We start from the raw sequence: 23,379 nt of genomic DNA on the forward strand, positions 1-23,379 counted from the left end.
TCTCCCTTTCCCACGCGGCTACCCTGTTCCCCTCTCCCCGTTTCTCTCGGTCACCGGCGTCACGGGCCATTTTTCCCCTGCTCCACTCGCTCTACACCCTCTATAAATTTCAACCGGAGTATTTTCTCTTTACGTGTACCTGTTATTGAACGAGAGAACTGCCAATAACGTTGGATAACTGCGTCACGTTTCGCCGCGAACCCCCGTGCGCGCAACCCCTTTCGCGGGCCTCAGCCTCACCACTTCTCCATCCTCCTTTTCCTTGATCCTTTTTCCTTCGCTGCACAGCTCCGCCATTCGCGCGTCCTTTTCTTCCCTTGATATTTCTAATATCGCACGACATCGGCCCACATAAATTATCGCCGCCTTTCGATATAGTGTTTCGTTTCAGTCGCAACCCTCCCGCGCCACTTTCGTCCGATGCTTTTTCCAGCAAACTGTTTGCTTCTTCAACGATAGATTCAGATGCGTAGTTGTAGATTGACCGAGTAAAAGGCGAGTTTCTGAGCAATTTATAAGATATTTTCAACTCCGATGGGTCGATAGTAACGTGAGATCTGTATCTTATCGTTAGATAAAAAGATGGAAAGGATCAACTAGGACCATAATATAGCGGAGACTTTAACGTTGTCTAGTTTTTTTCAAATCCTTTTAGTTGAACTTACCTGATTTCGAGTAGATATTTAGTGGGAAACGAAGGGATTAGTAGTGGTACGTGTACCTTTTATTAAAATTATGACGTGGATTTTAATTATGAATCATGATAAGAATGATACATTTCATAAATTAGAAATAACGTCACATAACTCGGCAACTGCTGCAATCTTTTAAATTAAACGATAGTTAAAATCACCTCGATTTTGTCAGAAGCTTGAAGGTTCAAATTCGGATTAAGTAAAATATATAATATGGATTAATAAATTGTTCTAAATTGCGCAAAGTCAAGTAAAACTCAATTAACGGAGGAGAGACTAGAAATTTGGCAGAATATTTCAATAAATAAAGAGGTTTCAAGTCATTTGAAATAATCTGACGAGGTTTCGGGGACGTCGTTTTTGCTCAGCCAACGTATATTCTGCCTCTTATCGGCGCTTAGTTCGCGTACTTTGCTGTGTGCAGAAAAAATTGCAGCACGAGACGCGATCTCGTTGATGATCAATCTTAGAGAATAAAGGCTAGGTGAAGCGGTGTCAAGTTTATTCTTCTATCAAATAAGTCAACATATTGCAGGCGATGTTAGGCAAACGATCATTCGTAAACCTCTGTAAAGTAATCCAGAGGGCTCTCCGTACATTCCGCGAATAAATTATCGCAAGGACTGACTCCTTGTCGGCCCATAATTTCAGCAGCGTGATACACTCGATCAAAGTCAGTCCTGAAAGGCTCCGAGGTGGTCGACGGCCTGAAACGCGAACAAAATTAACCGATCGCCATGAGGCATTTAGATTCAGGTTGATAATGGCCAAGTAATGGGAAGTTCGAGGAGCCCTAACGCACCCTCCGGGACGTTGCTCTCACAAACAGTGGAAGCAATTCATGGCCACGATTTTCATCGAAAGCGAAGTTGGCCATTAGCCTTCATCGTTTGATTTTAAAGTTACACCACTCTTAACTTTTACGAACAACGAATATTCCATTGTATGATGATTATTAACGCGTGTTTTCCAAACTTGATTAAATGCTTTTCACAGAAATTTTGTTAGATCGTTCGCAACGTTTCCATATGAAACTGTCGCGTTTATTTTATACATTTATTTCATTTATACGTTTGTATAAAAATAATATTCGTCAAAAGTTGGCGTAATGAAAACCGAACAAAATAAATAAGCTTTAAGTAAATATATATTTAAGTACGATTATAAAAGGCAATATATCTTGCGAAAGTTTTAGCTATTTCCCTGGGGTCTCGATTATCAATTGAATCTCGATTTATCAAGGCTGTCTGGCTTCCAATTAAGCCAGTTAATCGACGACCTACCGTATTTCGTTTGATACAGAAGTAGCGATAAAATGTGATGAAAATGATCAATATCTTTGAACAGGGATTGATAGTTAAGAATATGGAAAATTAAGTTTTGCGGTTTCTCAGGCTTTATCGACTCACGTCTAACCGACACGCTAACTTGATAATAAATTACAATCGTATCTTACACAAATAAGTTAGACCTCGATTTTCACATCGATCTACGTCTTAACACTATGCAAGTGGCACAACGTAGATCATTTCTGGTGTAAATTAATGTCCAACGAAGTACAGGAGATATGAGATAATCCACGAAGGCAGTTCCACTGCGAGAACACAATCAACCACGATACGTTCCCCGTTCCATCGTCCTTTTGGAATCGATACTCACGTGAGCAGAAGATGAACGAGCTGAGAGCTGAGACCGTGAACTCGGTTGAAAGGCGCCGCTGAGGCCTCGCAGATCGCCCTTAAAAGGCAAGCTTTGCCCGATCGCGAATCGCCGAGAACCGATTCCAGGATTTCGTAAATTTCCCATCTGTTAATGACACGTGCCACTCCTAACGGCAGAAATTATTCATTGAACACGGGAACAACAGAAGAAATAATGGAGTATTAATGGAGTCGATGAGAAAGGGCATCGCATTGGAGTATAAACGCACGAATCTAAAGGACGAAGGACAAATTAAAGATTCAGACGCGAGCGCCAAAGCTTCTGATGAAAATGAGAGAAAAGCGTGTTCACCTTATCGTTAGCAGTGGTATTACTCTACGGGTGAGTTTAATTATTAACATAAGCGTGGTTCTTTGACATTTTTCCTTTAACAAGATCTCCGACAATCTTATCTGCGTTTAACACTCGAAAGAGAGAAATCGAGATTGCAAAGAGGATTAGACGATGAAAGAAGCTGGTGCATGGCCGATGAAAAAATGCCGGAAGCGCATGGAAGCGGAAAGATGTGAGGTGCGTGTACCTTGGTGATCCGACGTTGGAGCGTCATTGCCGTCGACCTCGACACCGGGGCTGATCGATCTGTCATAGCGAACGTATGAATCCGTCAAGTAGGAGGCGTTATAGGGCAGCACGTAATTAAATTTCATCACATATCCGATAATCATGCTGACGTCGACTTCCATGGGTAAACCGAGGCCGAGGATTAACTGGAACGATTTTCAAATACACGAAGGTGTCATCGATCGTTTATAATAACCGCCAATCGAATCTCAATTGGCAGGCCCGTTCTCGTTCGCCTAGTTAGCTAGCTCGTGACATTCCAGGCAACGAAATTAGATGGGAGAAATATTACACGAATTTCGAGCCCGCGCCAGTTTGTCCGTACAGTTGCGGTATTTTTGACGGTGCGCTCGCCGAAATTACTCGCTCACGATCGTTCTCTCTCGACGTTAATTTCTGCGAAATCCTGTCCATAGCTAGAACGTCGATGTTTTCTGCCATTTCTGAGCCCACGTGTTCCGCGTGTTCCAGCCATTGCAATTCCCATGCAGTTACGATCGTCGATCGAATATCCAATTCCGCGATTGAATCGCCACCGATCGTGATGTGCACCGTGCAATTACAGATAATTGTATCGCGATTGCCTGTATGAAGCGTCTATCGAGCTGTCACAAGAGGGACACCGTTGTGTCTTTAGAAACGTACGAGACTCTGTCTCCATATTCTCTCCCTCCACCGGCCACACTTTCACTGTTCCACACGCCCTATGTGTATCGCTTAAACAATTAGCAATCGATATCCAATTAGAATCGCAAGTGCAATTAAACGTATAGGTTTGACTGCAGTGACGATTCCAATATCGATACAACTATATATATATATCTAATGATATATTACCTGCACTTTGGTTGGCGCTACGTTGCTCGGCGGCGGGAACACTAAATATCTTTTATCTCGTACGAAACTCAATCCAGAATGGTAACACGTAGACAGAAGCGAGATGAGCAAGAAACACCGCATGGTGACCGTTCGAGAAGATCGTAGTGAATGTCCGTGGAACTTTTGAGAGGTGTATAATCGAAGAGGCAGGTGGCGAGAGCTCGTTAATAGGTACAATTAGTTCGTTATCGCGAGTTAGGCAAATAATGAACCGGCCTCGATCGTGGTAAGCGACCGCAGTCAACTGAATGGACAGCTTGAAACTGAAACTGCGCCGGTTGCACATTGCTCCTAGTGAAATTAATGCGACCATCAATTTCCATCGATGGATTCACGACTCTCATGTTCGCTGGATTCCGAATCTTCGGAGTGTAACTGCGATTGACGCGAATGCAACGTCGTTAATGGACTGAAGAAGAATTACAGTGTGCGATGGCGTTCGTTTTATCTGTGGAGATCGGAAGTTTGGGAGGACCTGCACGTGTGTCTAATTATTTGCATCGAGAAGATGGTTGAAGAAGGACTAGTGGATTTACGGAAAATGTACTGGGTTGGCATTATGTGTTAATGACTAAATCCGAAATCACTTAGTTGCCAAACCAATATGTAGCACATGTACAAAACGTTTTGAAATTTCATTAGTATCGTAATGAAACGCGAGTATCGTAAATATATCGTGTAAATATATAAACCAATTTGAAAATACATATACATGTATAGAAGTTAGAAAATATTTATTGCGATTATGCACTTCGAAGAGAATACCAAAGATTTTGAACAGTCAATTCTTTATTATATTGACGCATTAAACAATAAAATAACGAAATAATGAGAGTTGTGTAAATAGGATCATATTGGAAAACGTAATTTATGTATTGTCTTATCGAGTTCAAAGTATTTTTGTAAATGTATTTTTTAGGACAGTATATCAGAATATGTAAGAAGAAATGACTGAAAAAGTATTAAACAAATCCTTCAAATTCCTTCTTATACTCGTAATGTCAAGAAAATAAAAGTCAGTTGTGTAGATCGATCGAAAAAAATTGCAAATAAAACGTTAGGTTGACACATTGTTGGACTTGGGTTAAATATGTCATAATATTCAGTGAGATGATCTTTCCCACTAATTATATGTTTCAGATCACTGATCATACTGTATACTAATTTCTCGCTACATACAAGTACAGCAAGTTTTATTATTCTGTGTAAATTTCAAATTCGAATTTTCTATTGTTAAACCTCGACTATTTCCATCAAACCGAATTAAATGATATATAACGCGTTAACAATGTAATCTACTTTTCCTTTTCCATCTTCAAAAGTGGTTGTTCGAACGAAACGTTAGTCAGCACGCACGTGCAAACCCTTCCAGATACGACAGATTAAATGATATTCATCGCGTACCATAAGAAAACCGTACGAGCTACTGGTCGATCGGAAAACTGCAATGGAGCGTTATTAATGATCGAGCGAAACGAATTCAAACGTTATTTCTTGCCGAAGATCGTTAAGATAAGATACGAAAGCCTGGTTTAAGTGGATTTAAATGCGCGGAAATCCAGGGTTATCTTCGATTCGCATTAACTCGCGAATATCCCCTTTCGGCCATCTTGCCACAATTGTATCGTCACGTTCACACGACATTTGCATTATTTTCGTATTATGGGCGGTCTCGTGCACGCCGGACTCTCCAGCGCGACGATAAATCTTCTTAACAACGGGCCGTAGAGACGCCAGCGAGAAGAATATATCCTCCTCGAAGCAAAGCACCCTGGGGATTGATTCGTACCAGCCGCTGAGAATTGCCGCGAATATAAACGGTGGCCTCGGTGCATGAAAACTAGCTGGCTAATGAGTGGAGAAAAACGCGGCTATGAAAAGTGATTATACGAGAATGTGAGTGATTATATTATAAGAGAATAGAAGAAAAGAGATCGACTCCTCTTTCTCTTTTACAGGCTCTCTCTCTCTCTCTCTCTCCCTCTCTCTCTCCCTCTCTCTCTCCCTCTCTCTCTCCCTCTCTCTCTCCCTCTCTCTCTCCCTCTCTCTCTCCCTCTCTCTCTCCCTCTCTCTCTCCCTCTCTCTCTCCCTCTCTCTCTCCCTCTCTCTCTCCCTCTCTCTCTCCCTCTCTCTCTCCCTCTCTCTCTCCCTCTCTCTCTCCCTCTCTCTCTCCCTCTCTCTCTCCCTCTCTCTCTCCCTCTCTCTCTCCCTCTCTCTCTCCCTCTCTCTCTCCCTCTCTCTCTCCCTCTCTCTCTCCCTCTCTCTCTCCCTCTCTCTCTCCCTCTCTCTCTCCCTCTCTCTCTCCCTCTCTCTCTCCCTCTCTCTCTCCCTCTCTCTCTCCCTCTCTCTCTCCCTCTCTCTCTCCCTCTCTCTCTCCCTCTCTCTCTCCCTCTCTCTCTCCCTCTCTCTCTCTCTCTCTCTCTCTCCTCGACGCTTATTTCCTCTTTGAATAGGAGGCCGCCTGATTCCGAGCGGCTTGCAAATATCGGCTGATAGCAGCGAGAGCTGCGAGGGCAAAGAGGAAATACGTGCTAGGAAGAAAGAATCGGATTTTGCGGATCAGATGGCCCGATGGCTCGTTCTACTTGTTACGAAGGCCGTGTGCGAATATCTGACAGCAATCATTTGCTATAAGAAAGATGAAAACTGCTTGTTTGGGAATCGGACCACGTTGCTGGATGGAATTATCGAATTTCGTTTCCATCGATGGATGAAAACATCGAGAAATCGTTTTCAAGGGGTTGAACATATTTCATCGACCGGTAACTGCGGTTCATTCGTCTTCCCACAGGCCAATGAATGCTTTCACGTCTGCGAGGCTGGTTTATTTCGGCGACAATTTATTCGCATCTGGGTAGGAAGCCGGAAAAATAGCGACACACTTCATCTACTGATTCCTCGTTTCTTCTCTGTCTCAGGAAATAGTTATTCTCCGTTGAATTCGGTAACGATGTAGGTGCGAAATTCCTTGTTCCACCGATCCATGAACGAACTTAAACCGCTAGAATTGAAACGATAAATTTGCGCAACTCGCTATTATGTCGAGATACCGTAATCGTTACTTGAAAACGCTCGAATAGTTATCGTATGCTGTATACTGACTTATCTCAATTATAGTCCAGATTCTTAAGTATATGTAACAGGTCTAAGTGCTTGATGTTAATCATCGTAATTGTACGAAAGGAACTGCCTGTACAATGTTCCAAAGCTATCCGGTTATTTCTGCCCCTGTAATATTGTGTTGGCAACTAAGCGATTGCGGATTTTGTCATTAGGTGGTAGTCAATAGTTCCAAGATTATACAGATCATACAGAAGTTACATGTAGAAACAATGCAAGGTAGAGGCAACTTGCATCATAGAGCCTTTAAAAAATATTATTTATTTCGTAATTGATATTTCTTAATAAATATCGAGCACTGCTTGTAGAATTGATACTCGACATCGAGACGATGAAGAAAGTCTAGATGCACAAGTGACGGATGAGGCATATCTTTCAAATTCCTATATTATAATTAAAAATTAGTAGGAACTATGTTAATTAGACGATAGAACGTTCTTTCATTGGCCTCTGTTACTCGTTCCATCGACCTATATTTCTAGAATATTCTTGTAATCTTCGATCAAACTGGATCATTGATTCCAAGTTTTCATATACCGAAATCCTTTTTCGAAATACGCATATGCTAATGCGATTATCATGGCTTCCGTTATCTTCACTCGCCGAGAAAATGTAGCTTTAATAATTACCAAACAGGGTAATGAATTCACTTGAACGTTCGAATAACAACCATCAGAAGCGAAGTAGTTTTAATTCGACCATTCAGAATTTCGCGTATCGAAGCTGCTCAACAACGGCGAATTTTCAGCTATTCGTTTATTATCCGAGATGAGGAGGGATCGGTCAGGACAGGGCCACGCAGTTGGTTTATTGTGAATATCTGTTTAAAACGTGTGTGCGAATCGTAATTTCGACGCGCTTTTGAACAGATTTCCCGCGGTCTCTGAGAGCCGGCCGAGGGCACGTTACATCTCTATCATTAAAATTAGAATAGTCGACGCTCAGAGGAAATTACAGACCGTCGGAACTTCGTAGCGGGCGAATACCCGACGAAAATCTAACGAGCTGCCCGGACGCGAAACACAGTCCCGTTGGATTCGCCGAAAATTTTTCTCAGTCACATTCGCTACTTTAAAGCGTTCCTTTTTCTTTATTTCTTTCATCTTCCTTCATTTTCTCCAAATCGAACGAATAAAATGAAATTTTCACGGTGATCGTACGATTTGCGGCTATCTGTTCTCGTCGGATAAAAATCTGGGAACCGATAGAAGAACAATCGATGGAGCAACGAAAGAAACGGATTGAAATTTTGTGAAATCATCCTTTGCGAACCCTTCCGCAGAATATTCCATGAAACGGCTGCATTTTTCTGCGAAACGAAGGGCTTTCTATCGAAAATTCTTCGCCAATGATATATCAAATATGCATATCCAAGACACATGACAAATAATATTAATACGTTGGAGGTGTAGAAATTTCTCACGTTTAGTGTCCCGGCGATACGATGATCTAATAAATCGCCGTTGAAATTCATCGACACGCAAGAAGCATCGAATTCAATTATTCTCGGCAGAAGAAGAGAAAAAGAGGATATTAATTCATGGAAGCTTTTTACATGGATTATGTAAATCGAATTTTATCGCTCGTTTGGATATCTGGCATCTTTAAAACTCGCTGAATGATGCGAGGCGCTCGACGAGCTGCCATGAAATTTATAAAATAGCTTCGATTATCGTGCATCGAATTAGCAAATAATAGCTTCACACTCGTTTAGACGTTCGATATTTTCTATCGGAATTCAAACCTGAGTTTTCTCTCCAAACCAACGAAAGAGATGGCGAGAAAAATGTGAAAAGCGTAACGAATAATGCTTCACGGAATTCAATAAATATCGATAAAATGAAATCAAAAATGGCTAGGATAAAAACTGAGCGAGAAGAAGAACGCTGAAAAGAAGAGCGAACAATTTTTGCACAGGAACCGATGCAAATTCCATTCGGAAATTACAACTTATAATTGTACTTACAAATTGGAAACCGATTATTTTTACTGCTATGGCGATCCATTATTCATATGTTCGCGGTGCTAACAGAATGGTCTACGGAATGACGTGGGATTTAAAAAGTAAAGGGGTAAAGGCGAGATCTCCGAGCCTCGTGTTTCTACCGATTTTCAGGACATGGTTTTTCCACGATCCAATCTAAATTTCGTATTCCTCGAGTTGCGTCTCAAGACGCCAAGGAAATGGCAAATCTTTTCGGCAGTCGTGCCATTCGTTTCAAGGACCATACTCGAAGGAATCCGACTTTAATCGTGGCCTATTACGAACAGGAAATCTCGTCGATTTGTCTCGGTAGTGAACTTATTATTAATTTCAAGAAACACGTGACAGGATCTATAAAGGGAAGTTTGCAGCAACGTTGAATGGCTACTGCGGCGTATAGTAGATAGAACGGAAATGGTGAAACAGTTTACTGAACGATGGTAGTCGGTGGTGGAAAAAAGAAGAAAATCGACACGGCGGCGCTCTGTCCCCGTAAAAAGGTAACAGACGCATCTGCAGTGAATAGGCACTTCGTCCTGAGGAGAAACAATCGTCTCTGACCTGTTTGTGAAAACGGAAAAGTGTCGCTATATGTCATGCACGAGCGGTCGATGCACGAGGAATAAACGTTTCTGGAGCAAAACAACGAGAAGGAAATACAAAAGGGTCGCAAGGTGGCAGGAGAGATATTCAGGCGCCTCCGTTTTTTCGTCCCTAACAATCGCGAGATATTCAAACTTGGAACCGTGGCGGAGGATACTACGTACGACACTAAATTAATAATTATGAACTTTGTAGAATTTCTTCGAGTCTAACTTTCAGAACCTTAGCGACTGCAAGTGCTTTCGGAATAAACGCACAGTACATTGTACAAAACGAGTAATTGTGTATATTGATGCGTTGCGTCGTTCCGTGCATTTTCAACGAAAATTCAGCCATATATATCGGCAATCACTTAGTTGCCAACTCAATATATTGGAAATACACAAATAACTCTACAGTTCTGTAATTTAACATGATGTTGTAACTTGAAATAAAACATAACGTTCGACGCTTATAAACGCCAACTATTTCATTCCATATTAACTTTTGAAAGTATAATACTTTTCATCGTATCTTAATATTCTACGACAGCCTTGATGAAGAGGAAAATCACCCTGCGCACCTTTCTCTTCGTAATTTCCTGATTAAATTATATTCTGCCGAAAGCAAGCAAGTGTCCACGTTCTTTTGAGCGATGGTGTTATTACACTATAATTTTTACTATTATATATATATTAGTTAGCAATATACCGAGCATCACTATTGCGTCTACTTTTGTAAGTTTGCAAATATTCTAACTTCGTTCGTTCAAATCACCGTATGCATATCTCGCGATGAATAAAGGCGAAGTAAATAGATAAATAAACGAAAGAACTTGATTGACCCTATAGTTTTAATCAAGTCGGGAGTTATTTGACTTTTTTCATCGGTCACATACAAACGCTGCGTCGAACGTATTTTTCACCCTCTTTCGTTCGACGTCCTCGTTTGTGATTAAACTCGCCAGTGCCTTTCCTTTGAGACGCATTCGCGTTTGTCGCTCACTTAGACACACAACTTACATGGAAACAACATACTAAATCAATTGTAGACAAAATACGGATAAAAAGAAGACAGATGTACTGGTTAACTAGTCGAAACTCTAAACTCAGCATAGAAAATAAACTAAAAATCTGCAAAACGATAATAAAACCAATCTGGACGTACGGAATACCATTATGGGAGACAGCAGCAATGAACCACATAAATAAACTAGAGTCGCTACAATCGAAGATACTGAGAACAATAGTAAATGCCCCACGGTATGTCAGAAACGAGGATATACGCAAAGACTTAAAAATACCAACGGTCAAAGAAGAAATCGACAACACATCCAAACCAGCTGGCTGCTGAATCGAGCAAAACTCTCATAGAAAGAAGATTAAAAAGAAAACACCCCACTGATCTCACTAAAGAAATAAAATAGTCAAACTCGAAGATGGTATCCCGCGGGGGGTAGCTATCCACATGTTATTTAGCAATTAAGTTAGAAAAATTTACCAAATGTCCAGCTGGACAAATTGTAAAGTACAAATTAAATTGTTGAAAATTGTGGATCTTAATCGCTGAAATAAAAGTAAAGGAATACTAAGATTACACTTAGAATTTAGATTAAAATAGTTTTAGATTTATTTAATAAACGATTTGCAGGATCTTCATCGATATACATTTGCACGCGTCTCAACACTCTCTTTGTCTCACCATCTTCTATACCACATTACCAACGGAACAGTTACATTCATCTGTTTTTCGAGATGCTGTGCACACACATACTTCCATGTACTCGTATTCACATACGTGTGTCACTGCCACGCGGCTAATCTAGTCTAGCACAGAAAATTATACATATCTCAATATAAATAATAAAAAAAGACATTTGTCGCGTATTTATTATCGCATTCTGACGGTTAAACGGACTTAGGTGGAGAACGGCTCGTTGCCGGTGTGATGCGTGTGTATTGATGTAAACGAGCAGAAGAATTAAAAACAGGAAATAGTCCCAGTAAAGTGGGCTCATTTACGTATGCATGGTTAAAGCACAGCAGCATTTCCAGCCGGCGTAACCCTCTCGTCTCTTGCTTTTTTCACCAGCCACGCCAACGCTAAAATCGGTGAAGTTTTTTAATCACCGCCACCCCAGGCCGCCACGATATCTGAGGTGGAGAATTGTAATCGCATTTGAAAACCGTGCCACCGTCCGCTAATGTGGCCGGCAACGCGTAAAAACTTTTGGCTAACTTTGGAAAGCTTGACACCGGAACAACAGTGGAAAATATCGCTGGCGATGAGTCGACAAGAACGAAATTCCATCGTGAAATTTAGTGGAAACTGATGCTAATGAAGCTTTAAGCACAACGACGTTCTTGAGTCTATACGATTCAATGACAGTTTATTCGAAATATCGATTATTACAGATCAAACTTCTGTTTCTCCTTCTACATTCGTCCAGCAGTTCCATCTTCGTGAGTTCGCATGTAATTATCGTTAATAATCACGAATATCGTTAACGAAGGAACCGGTTTGTGCGGAGAAAATGAACCGAGAGGAAGTTGCAGAACGTCAGACTTGCGTCTTCTCTGCGAGCCTACGGTTAAGTGTCCTCGGAAATGTCGACCCATCGGCAAGAACTTCTGTACGTTCAATAATTAAACCGATTATCGTTCGTTAACGGATCCATCCAAGCGAGTTCGCGCGTTAGAACTTCTTAAAGAGAATTAAACGATCTTCACCGTCTTCCGACTTCGCCCGTTGAATTTTCATCCGGCCGACGAAAGGAGCTTCAATTTCGTTCAGCGCCTGTTCATTTGTAATGTTAATCAGGTCTCGTGCGATTCGCGATAGCCGCGGTACAACGTAGGGACGTTAAAAATCGGTCGAGAAAGTTTTCCGTACTTCTTTCGATCTCTATCTGTCGTATCCCGCAGCCACTTTGATATATCGTGAAAATTGTTTTACGAGCAACGTGCACGGTTTACCAATCTGAAGCAAAGTCTTCTTTTACAGCCCCTTGATGCTCAATCTGCTGGTGATATTCCATCCGACTGGTTCGAGACTCCAAAATTCGGAGCTGGCGGAGATACTTCATCGACCCATCCGGTCCTTCACGTTCCCGGAAGAAAGTACCGCAGGTGTGAGTGTCAGAGTAGCAGTGGACAATAAGAAATTATCGATTCGCGCGAAGGAAGAATCGAGTTAAAAGTGATAAACGTGTTCTTCTTGAAGCTGTTCGTCGCGCTAGCGATACCGCTGGAGGAGCCATACAAATCGATTTCCTTAGCCGATTTCTTCGAGGCGACTTACAGCCTGCCAACGAACGCCAGCGATGAGAAACTCTGGCTGTATACCGGCGAACGAAGAAGGAAGAGAAGCTTGGACAGAGCTACGCTTTATCAAGCTGTAAAGAATAAGTTCGTCAAGTGAGTTCGAAATTAATTACACTGGGAGGTTATTGTATTCGTCTACAGACTCTGCTGTAGAGTATTTCGTAGTTCGGAAAGTAAAAGATAAAAATGTAGAGCAGAGTAGAGAAAAATATAGGTGCACGCGGATGCTGACCCAGAAGTCGTAGTAGGTCAGCCACGGACGGTCTTATTTTATTTTTCACTTTGCTCTGCTGACTTTCTGCACAGCTACGGATATCAGGGTCACGAATGCCTGCTGAGGGCCATTTGCGAAACTTCGGAGCACTACCTGAGACATAACGGACTCATTGGTGACATTCTGCACGTGATCTTCACGTAAGTTCCTCCGTTAGCTTTTACGTCACACAGCAGCCCTCGTCTCTCATAATCATCCAGTCGAATTGCTTCCATTCGTCCTTCCTAATCTGTCCTTCAACCTGCCTGTAGATTCCTTTAAGCTCGCCGTTAATTCGGTTAAGGTAATTTTCCTACTTGCAAATTTCATCTTCGTTGTCTCTTTCTAATTCCATTCTGCCTCGATGACAAAGTTTAACGCAGGTGAACAATTAACTTAATAAGTAGATAGACATTAGCAATTTTCACGAGAGACAACCCCTTCAAAGTCGAAACGGAACGGAATTAGCAAGAGAACCTTGTGCCGCTTTGCAAAGTTCAATTAACCCGACGTTCGAAATTACGGAAAATTCCAGCTCTCAAAAAACGGCGCGTACATCATTTTCAAGCCGCGAATCCGACCGCCAGAGATCGAAAAGATCGCCATCCACGTTTTCAGAGAAAAGATGGAACTTGGTACTGGCAGGGGCCATTGTTCGCGCAGAGTATAATGCGCTAAAGGATCCAGCTGGAAATTTCGTCGGCGCGACCTCGTTTCGCGCTGCGAAAAAAAGAGCCAGGCCTTTTTTCGGCCAGTCCAAGGCGGCGCAAATTGGAGTAGATACACAAACCGTGTAGGAAAGCAAATTTGGTTTAGCTTTCTCGCTTCTCGACGGCATGCCAGCTTCTTCTTCTGTACGCGTGCACGTCGCACACGCTGGCTACCCATGCATTTTCCCGTGTGTGTTACGTGGCTGATGCATGTCGGCTCGTGGGCGGATAAACTGTCGAGCCAGGGACGTATGAATAAAAAAGACGGCCCGCAGGCGGCCGTGACGCCGCATTGTCGTCGTCCTCGGCCACCGACGATATCCTCGCCGTCGTGAAAATTCTACGCGGTTTACCTCTACCCACCGAGTCGAGAAAATGGACTGGCTCGGAACCAGGAAAACGCTGTACCAAATGTATGCCTCGTCCTCGTCGTTATTTCATCTCCGACGATTTCGCCTCGTTCAATTTTCAAGATTATAATCGATACGTGATTCGTTCTTCAAACAAAATCGAATCGCTATGCGGTTAGTTAAAAAAGAGAGAACAGCTGTTTCAGACAGATTTCGTGAAAACTGGGTCAATATTGACACGGGTATTGAAGCTTTCGAATTAGCTGCACCATATTCAACAAGCTTTTGAGTTTCTGTATGCTCGTCTTTCTTCCAGAAAAATGTCCCCGACATTGTCGGCGATGTATTCCATTTTGCGCGTTTCTCGAGCTCTACGTGAGGAACTTGAGAAACTCGTCTGAAACGTAGAACGTTTCTGAGTTTCCAATTCCATTCTGACGTCTTTGGATTTTTCTTCAGCGAAAGGACGCAGCGACGATTAATGCTACTACCAGAGGGATCTAAATGATAAATTTGTCGTTTTTCGTAGTACGAAGATATATTTTGGATAATTTCCCTTCAACCTTTGCTTGTTCCTTCGCGTTATAATTTTTCATAACATTCCTTTCCATTCCTTTGCTTCAATTTCTTCGATTTGCTCTTCGTTTGATTCGATCAATGTTTTTGTTTACTTCGGTCTGAGTCTAGTTCGGCTTAGCAATTTTCTATTTGTTCTTTACGTCAAGTTTACGTTATGTTTCTTCATAGATGTTTCCATTCTAACTTTTTTCGTTCGGTCGATTTCTTTTATATTTTAGTCGCCGGTAGTTTTAATGCTAAACAAGGAATCGAAATGTATATGGTGATAGTGTTTGCCAGGCAAAACGCAAACAGCGAATGGAAAAGTCCGCGAAGGATGTTCACAGGGGTGAATAAAAATTGCAAATGAACTACGTTTTTCCGTTGAAGTTGTTATCGCGTTAGTGGAAGCGTTGTCCTCCTTGAGAGTCCTTTCACACGGTCTCACGGGTAATTTGAGAAAATGGAACTGGCTAAGGCGACATGAAAGAATCATAGGGACAGCTTGTTTGCCTTCCAGCTGCGAACGAGGTGTTATTAAACTCGCCCCGGTTCTCGTCACTTTCAAATAAAAACACAACTGCGAGTATACAAATTGCTCCGATCAGTGATACTGATCGACGTTCGAAAAATAAGCGAAGGAAATTGCAAGAAACGTATCGATTTCTTCGAAACAAGGACTTTCCAGATTCAAGATTCGTAGGATCAAGAACAACAGTTACTTCAATTTTCTATATTCCTTTCTATTCAAAAGAAGAGACGATGCTCCCAGATTGCATGGAACGTTCAAACAGCGACTACAATTTATTGTCTTTACAAATCAAGGAAGAAAGAATTGCGCGTATTTTACAATAAATTCGAGAAAAGAAAAGAGTTCACTTGGAAGGAACCACGAACGGGTCGTTTCGACTCTCCTCGCTCTGATAACGAAATTATATTGTTTTTCACCTCGTATCTCCGGCAGGACGGAGCAATAAAACGGAAGAAGAGCGAGGCCAGCTAAACGCGTGCTTTCCCTCTTCCTCCAGTCATCCCGATTCGAAATAAGAGGGGACAGCAGCCGAAATAAAAGCGCAATGAAAACGGCCCGACCGTTCCTGACTTTTTACGAGCACGCGAGATATGCACGACATATTGTCGTGTTCGTTTGCTCGGCTCGCGGAATCATCTCCTAGCTGGCAGAAGAAAACGGTCAGGTAGTAAGAAAAAGGGAGGGACTCTTGGAAATTCCGGTTAGTCCTGTCCAATTTTTTCACCATCTTGTCAGTCTTGTCATCCTCGTTTTAAGAAAAACTATCGACTCCGGGAAGACTCGCAACTCATCGACTGACTCAGAGATTTGTAATTTCGATTTTCGAAAATCTCGGAAAATATTTTAAGATATTAGGTTGCCCGAAAAGTGTCTTTCTTCTACAGACACGTCTTTTACAACGACGCATCTTTATACAGACATGAAACCTAATCTGTCGAACGTTGTGATTTTTATCTTGATGGAACAAAATGGATCATACGTAATTCGATAAAATAATATAAAACGAAAAATGTTGTGCATCCATTATTTCCTTATAGAACGAAAGAAACTTTTCGGGCGATCTAATATAAGAATAAATTTAAGGTATACAAAAGAATAAAAAAGAATAATTTGAAGGTATAAGATCGGAAGTAGATTCAGACGTTTCTAGTCGACCTGGTTACCGAATTCAGTTTACAACGCGTCTATCACCTGTCCTAACAAAACCATAATATTTGAATTCTTTTCTTTTTTTTTTCTCTCTATTCTGCAACCCTCGTTTCGAACGACCGAGAAAAGTTTCGTGAGATAACGCGGGTAACAGTCGTTGGCCGGCTCTTTAAATTGGCTCGTGCAAAGAATCGTATGATACCTGAACAATTTAATGGCCGTCTGTTAACGAGTCGACCAACGGTACGCTAGACCTTGTTATCGCGCCGAGGTATCATGGCATAGAGAAAAAAGGAAAAGCTTCTTATTATCGTGCAGATGTATGTACCAGTCGATGTTTTTTCAGACCAACAAGCTCGCGACACGAGCCACTACCGCGGGATATTCTTCAAGCCGAAGTGGTTGGACGTAATGGAAGCTGCTCTAAGTACCGACCGCAATGCCCCGTGGGACTCTTCGACTTGATTGGAGTCCTCGTTTGAACTCTGAAAAACCACTGCGATGCAACGCCGCTTGCACTTCGATCGGATAAACAGTTCGATTTTATGCTCGTACTCGGTGTCGTTCCAGCGCTTCGATTACTATGAATATCATACAATTTAATGGATTGATCGTTTTACGTGCTACTTTCCTCCAACAAAGAATTTATTTTAAGCTCGCGAGAATACTGTAAGAATGAATATTCTTATAAATGTAATCCTATGCGCATATACTCCCGTTAATAAACATTACAGCCTCCGATGATTTAGTGTAAATCATGATGATACTCGATACAGTAGAACCGCATTTATCTGAACTTGGACAAATATAATAGTTTCTGTAATTGGTAAATACGAGTAAATACGAGTTCTTCCGTTTCCCCGCTAATTATTTTTCGTTTGTGTTCAGATAGGCAAATTCAATTGGTTAATCGAACTTTGTCTACGATTTCGTTTCGATAAATGCAGTTCGAACAGACGAAGTTATTAGCGATCCTAAACTCTTGAACACTTGCATTGAAGAAGTAAATCTCGGAAATCGTCTACGACTGTCAAACAGATTCTTAATGATTCGCGACATTGTACATTTCTGAGATTTCGTCTGAAATTCGTCTGTCTATGTGAAGGATCGTTTAACTGCAGAACCGAAAACAACGGACGAAAGAAATGACTATCGTAGGGACGCCGCTGTTATTGTCGTGACAATACGAAGCCCTAAAAGTATCTCGGGTAACACTATCACGGATATATGGCGGCAATTTATCATCTCCGACTAAGGTGCGAGAATGAAACAGACAGGACGCGGTGTCATCGAATTATCTTCGGTGAAAAATCTACTTATACATGTGCGCGTAATTACCCAACGATCGTAAGCCTGAGGCGTGCTTGGAAACCGACCATCATTATTCCCATAACGTGGTCGAGAATTATTTGCTAAGGTTTTCCATCGAATTAAACCGCATTTGCAAGTTTTATGCAGACGTAGAGGGCAAATCCTTATAGCTAATATCGAGCAAAGTTTATGAAGGAGCATAGGAAAAAAAGTTGGAGTCCCAATACGTAGGCCAACAGGCTTTATGCCGGAAGTTGGTAAAACCAGCTGAATTTTATAGCTGCTATGGGTGTGAAGTCCGCGAGAATTTCGACACAGGCGGAAGTAAAGCCGGATATTTTACAACGGCAACTTCCACAGAACTTTCGCCAAGTTTCATTAGGAATTTAAGGGCTAGAGTGCTTAAGCATACATGCACACGAGTTCCAACGCTCGGCTTCGATCTTACCGCGCGCATACTAGTTGCTAATTTCCCTAATTTCTTATCGTCTGAACAATACTCGCGCGTAAATCACTGCAAATTCATTTCGAAAGGGTAAAATTACGCCGATCGTCGATACGTTTAATCAGTGCACCATGGCGAATGATTTATTTGCTTCTGTTTATCGCGTATGGATTAGAACGACGTTCCAGAGCAGTTGAACTCACAGTCTATAGATGTAACTTCATCCGGTAAAATCAGGATCAGAGGTCTCGTAATCTGGCAAATCGGAATTTCCATTCGCCGAGAATTCCATGCTAGCCAACTGGGACATTGATCGCGTCAATGAGTTTCCCTCTCCGGGCTTATTGTTAGTTATTACGCTATCGAAGCTTCCACGCGTGTTTGTAGCTCGATTAGAAACTTAACACCGATGGACTCGATCTCTGTCGCAAGATTTTGCCCATGAGCCATTCTCAGAACGCGTCGCATTAAATACGTCGCTGATGTCACAGAGCCATAAATTAGCGATAGAAAAACCAAGAGGGTCTAACAAACATCCCGCAGGTCATCGAAACAACAACGTAGAGAGTGTTCTTTTGTTTTATAAGAGAATAATAGACGCACAATGTTTTTTGTTTCATATTAGTTTATTGAATTATGCAGGAATATAACAATAGAAATATAACGAAATGAATCGTACCTAATTCAATAAAGTAATATAAAACAGAAATTGTTGTCCATTTATTATCATTTTATAAAACGAAAGAAACTTTTCGGACAACCTAATATATGAACCTTCCTAAAATCAGCTCTTGACATTCTCGGTTCTAACACTCTGAACCGCCACTCTGTTGGATTCGTACAATAAATTTTACTACTAAATATATCTAAAGTTCAATTCTTTACCTCATTTGTGAAACGTTCGAACTGCGACGCGAGGAGATCACCGGTGATCTGTCAATTTCGTGATTTCTTGTGTCTCCTACGTGACACCGACTTGGACCAATCCATCTGTTTGGGCAATCGAAAAATTGATTACAAAAAGACAGCAGGGGAGACAAAAGGATTGAAAGCTCGTTCAAGGACGAGGGAATAGCATTATGCCGCGCACGTTTTCAATAAAAATTTGGAATAATACCGTGTTCTTTAAGGGAGATTTATTAGAGGTGTTGTCAACGCGACGCGTGCGAAGTACACGAGTTGGGTGCCGATTAATCAGCTCGTTTGGCATGCAACAACTTCACAGCGGCTCAAGAGCTAGATCAGCTGATGAATTTCGAAATTGGTCTGTTAATCGATTGATTTCCTTTACACGCCACTGTCCTATGGTGTACATTATACATAGCGATCAGACACTGAGCAAGATTCCATGACGTTGGTAGAATTTACGAGCCAGCAAAACTTTCACCTCGACCCCTGTTTCCTTGGCGAGAACTGTCGCGAAATCGTTCCACAGTCTATCGAAGATCTTGAAACGGGTCTCGAAAGAGCCACACAGTTTCCGACTGGTCTTAGGAAATTCAAACGTTTACAACTAACTGCGGAAGAACTGTTAAGACTCCGGCTAACTTTCGAGCTTTTCGACCAGCGTCACACGCTTCCAACTTTCTTCCTTCGGCAACGACTCGATTAAAGCTCGCCAAACCGAATTTACACAGGGTTTTCGTGTTCCTTTCAAACATTAATGTATATATATGTACTATAATATAAATAAAAATAATATATATTAGGTCGTCCGAAAAGTTTCTTTCGTTCTACAAGGAAATAATGGATGCACAACATTTTCGTTTTACGTTATTTTGTTCTATCAAAACGTTCTTACGTTCTATCGTTCTTACTTTCTTACGTTCTATCAAAATAAAGATTACAACATTCGACAGATTAGGTTTCGTGTTTGTGTAAAGATGCGTCGTTGTAAAAGACGTGTCTGTAAAAGAAAGACACTTTTCGGACAACCTAATATATTTCATTTCGCGATGTAATATGAGACAAATAGAACTGGGAGCTTTCTTAATCCACTCAAGACCAATTTCTAACTAAAAGACAATTCAAGAAGCGACAGTTTGAATTTTCGACGGTTCTGATTATGGGCCGCTTATTTTTCGCTTTATAATCTCAACCAATGTTTTCTATGATACTCCTACGCGATCTAATTTCCTAATTTTGCAACACTAATCGATAATTTTGAATATTTTCTATATAAACAAAAATAATGTTGTATAGAACTATTTGCCCTATTTGCGAAACCATTACGATAATGATATCTCACATTTAAAAATTTTTATTTTCGACCAATCGCGAGGAAACACGTCAACGGGAGTCGTAAATTCCCGTTACGATTATAATAATCGACGCCGCGAATAAATCGATCCCCTGATTTCCGTTGAGATAATGGGGGTGGTTGAGGTGGTATAACGCTGCGATCAACAAGGTTATAAAATTTATATTTCTGTGGCGGATCGGTACCAACAGGACGCCGACAGACCGAGGCATCACCGCGGTCGTAACACCTCCCGCGCGATCCGCGGGTACCAACCGCCAACACCAGAGGGCTACTACGACGACGACGAGTCTGTCTGTCTCGCTAGCGGTCGAATATACGGTGTCACGATAGAAATACCGCACCTAGCGAGACTCCTCGACGTCTAAGGCAGGGACTACCGTGCATAGCCTTACTGACGAGTCCATCAGTAGTCCCGAGGCGAAACGCGAATTCTCTTTTCACTTGGCAGCAACCACATTTCCACCAACCATCATTAAAATATTGAAACGTTAAAATATAAAATTTCTTTCATCGAGACATTAAAGTACAAACTGTTATCGTTCTTTTGTTAAAATGTCTTTGATTGAGAAAGAGATGTATCCAAGCAGCTGTAACTTATTAATACAAAAAAATAAGCTAGAATCTGTCATATCAAGTCTAAGCGTGCGAAAGCTCAACGATGTGTTTGCTTTCTAGCGATAAACTGTTTCAAACGAGTTCTCGCTATTATGGCTGGTACTGTTAAAATAAGAAGAAAATTCTGAAAGAACGAAGGTTTCCGTAGAGATTTGAGAAATTAAAATTGAATAAAATCTGACTTTCCAACGAAAAATCATTTTTCGAACCTCTCTGCGATACTCGTCCTAGAATGAGAATAGAAACTAGTCAATTTGAGATGAAGATATAGATTCGCCAGATTCGAGAATGATCGTTACTCTTTCTCCGTCTTTCGTTTAATTTCTCAATGGCCTAATCGCAGCAAGCTGGAGTCCATACTGAACGTGTATCGTAGTTATTAATCGTGCCATGTGATTTGTCAGGAATAACATTTATTAAAAAAAAGACAAGCTACAATAGATCGAATCATTTTATACCTTTCTACGAAAATTCACACCCACGAAATTCCCGACAAGTTCACTCCTGTAAGGATTAATTACCTAAAGATTTTTAAAACAGTACGAGTTTACGGTTGTACGAACTATTTTAGGAAAAAGATATTTATCCGACGATGTTAAAAATCTGAGCATAATGGAGATGTACGTACAACAAATACTCACGGGAAAAATCCACGGGACTAATAATGAAATCAATGAATTAGAAAAATAAAAGAACTATAGGCAAATATCTTATAATATACAGTGGCATAATCTGCAATTTATTATAAAATAATTGATCCTAGCAAAATTTATTATGAAAAAGGTTGCTAAATATGATAGACATTGTCGAATATTAATCGAATAAAATCATTTAGTTGATTTTCATAGAATTTGATACTTCTTCAAGCCTAATAAATCCTTTGATAGATCTAACGAAGAATATTATTCGCTACATAATTAATATCTGTATCACGTACATCGATGCAAGCGCTATTGAAGAAAAAAGAGCCATTTTATGTTACAGCTATAACGAGTAAATTTACTCGTTTAATTTGAGAGGAATTAAAAAAGAACCTGGCTTTTAAGTAAGTATTAAGTAAGAATTTTAAATATTTCAAACAGAGATGTAGGTGTTATTCACGAAAAAAACATTTTATTTTTTAATTAGCACGAGTAAATGAACGAATATCGATAATATAATATAACGCTTAATATGAATTTTATCTGTCTGATTATTTAATACCTTAACTTATTTCACAGTAACGTCATCGAATGCCGTTAGGCTTTTTTTTCCTTTTTGTTCAAACTAATAGTCGAAAACTAGTACCAAAATACCAAGTGTGAATTTAGTCTTAGTTTGTAGAAACGATTAAAAAGAAAAAAACAGATATCGTATTAAATCGTTAAAAACGCCAATTTACGATAAAAATTAAGAAATTGTTCAATTTGATTTTGTTATAACGGAAAAACCGTCCTTTGCTATGTCAAAAGATCGTTACCGTTTGATTGACATCTCGACACCTTGTCAAGATATAGAGAGTGAACATCGAAGAAGAATTTAAATATAAGGTAAATAAGAAAAAAAATATCAAATAACAACATTGCAAGTAGCAATTTATAAGGTCTAAACCATTAATTTACAACACTCGAGTAATTAATTTATAATATTTAAGCTATTAATTTATAATATTTAAGCTATTAATTTATAATATTTAAGCCATTAATTTATAACATTTAAGCTATTAATTTATAACATTTAACCTATTAATTTACAACATCTAAGCCACTAATTTACAATATACGAACTGTTATTTTATACAATTACGCCATTAATTTCTAACATTTAAACTATTAATTTATAACAATTAGGCCATTAATTTATAACATTTAAGCTATTAATTTATAACATTTAAGTCATTAATTTATAACATTTAAGCTCTTAATTTACAACATCTAAGCCATTAATTTCTAACATTTAAACGATGATAAGTTCAATATTCAAGTATGATTATGCGGATCCACGTACTACAGCTATTCTAATTAATAAATTTCAATACACGCCACTTCTTTATTATAAAATAATTTTACATCTCTGCTTCCAATGCTTAAAAACTCTTTATGTAAATGGGACCCGAGCGTAGTTACCTCCTCGTGGTGGGTCCCGGCAATTGGTACCGTTTTCCAAATAATAATACACCAAGTACTATTTTGAATATTAGTATTATTATTCGAGAAACGATATCAAGCTAAAAACTACTTGAATATAGTCTGGTCTTGATCATCCAAAATAGTTTTGGTGATCTAGACTGGACTAATAATCCCCCGCGGGGGCACCGTTGGACACCGTTGGACACCGTCGGACACCGT

The 23,379-nt window shown here is 40.4% G+C and overlaps 2 protein-coding genes across 2 annotated transcripts; one reads left to right on the plus strand and one right to left on the minus strand.

The window, feature by feature from the left end:
- Positions 1-1,180: 1,180 nt before the first annotated feature.
- LOC112214112 lies at positions 1,181-4,106 on the minus strand. Its single transcript, XM_024372570.2, has 4 exons — positions 3,816-4,106; positions 2,938-3,124; positions 2,355-2,523; positions 1,181-1,402 (listed from the first exon to the last, which is right to left on the minus strand). The coding sequence occupies exons 1-4, from the start codon at positions 3,936-3,938 to the stop codon at positions 1,249-1,251; spliced, it is 633 nt and encodes a 210-aa protein (XP_024228338.1). The 5' UTR covers positions 3,939-4,106; the 3' UTR covers positions 1,181-1,248.
- An 8,169-nt stretch (positions 4,107-12,275) lies between these two features.
- On the plus strand, positions 12,276-17,115 carry LOC100745767. Its single transcript, XM_033324854.1, has 4 exons — positions 12,276-12,673; positions 12,766-12,959; positions 13,173-13,280; positions 16,765-17,115. Exons 1-4 carry the CDS (start codon positions 12,554-12,556, stop codon positions 16,898-16,900), a joined length of 558 nt encoding a protein of 185 aa, XP_033180745.1. The 5' UTR covers positions 12,276-12,553; the 3' UTR covers positions 16,901-17,115.
- The last annotated feature ends 6,264 nt before the right edge of the window (positions 17,116-23,379 follow it).

This window comes from Bombus impatiens, unplaced genomic scaffold, assembly GCF_000188095.3.
Source record: "Bombus impatiens unplaced genomic scaffold, BIMP_2.2 scf_0080, whole genome shotgun sequence".
In the NCBI taxonomy this organism is placed as follows: Eukaryota; Metazoa; Arthropoda; class Insecta; order Hymenoptera; family Apidae; genus Bombus; species Bombus impatiens.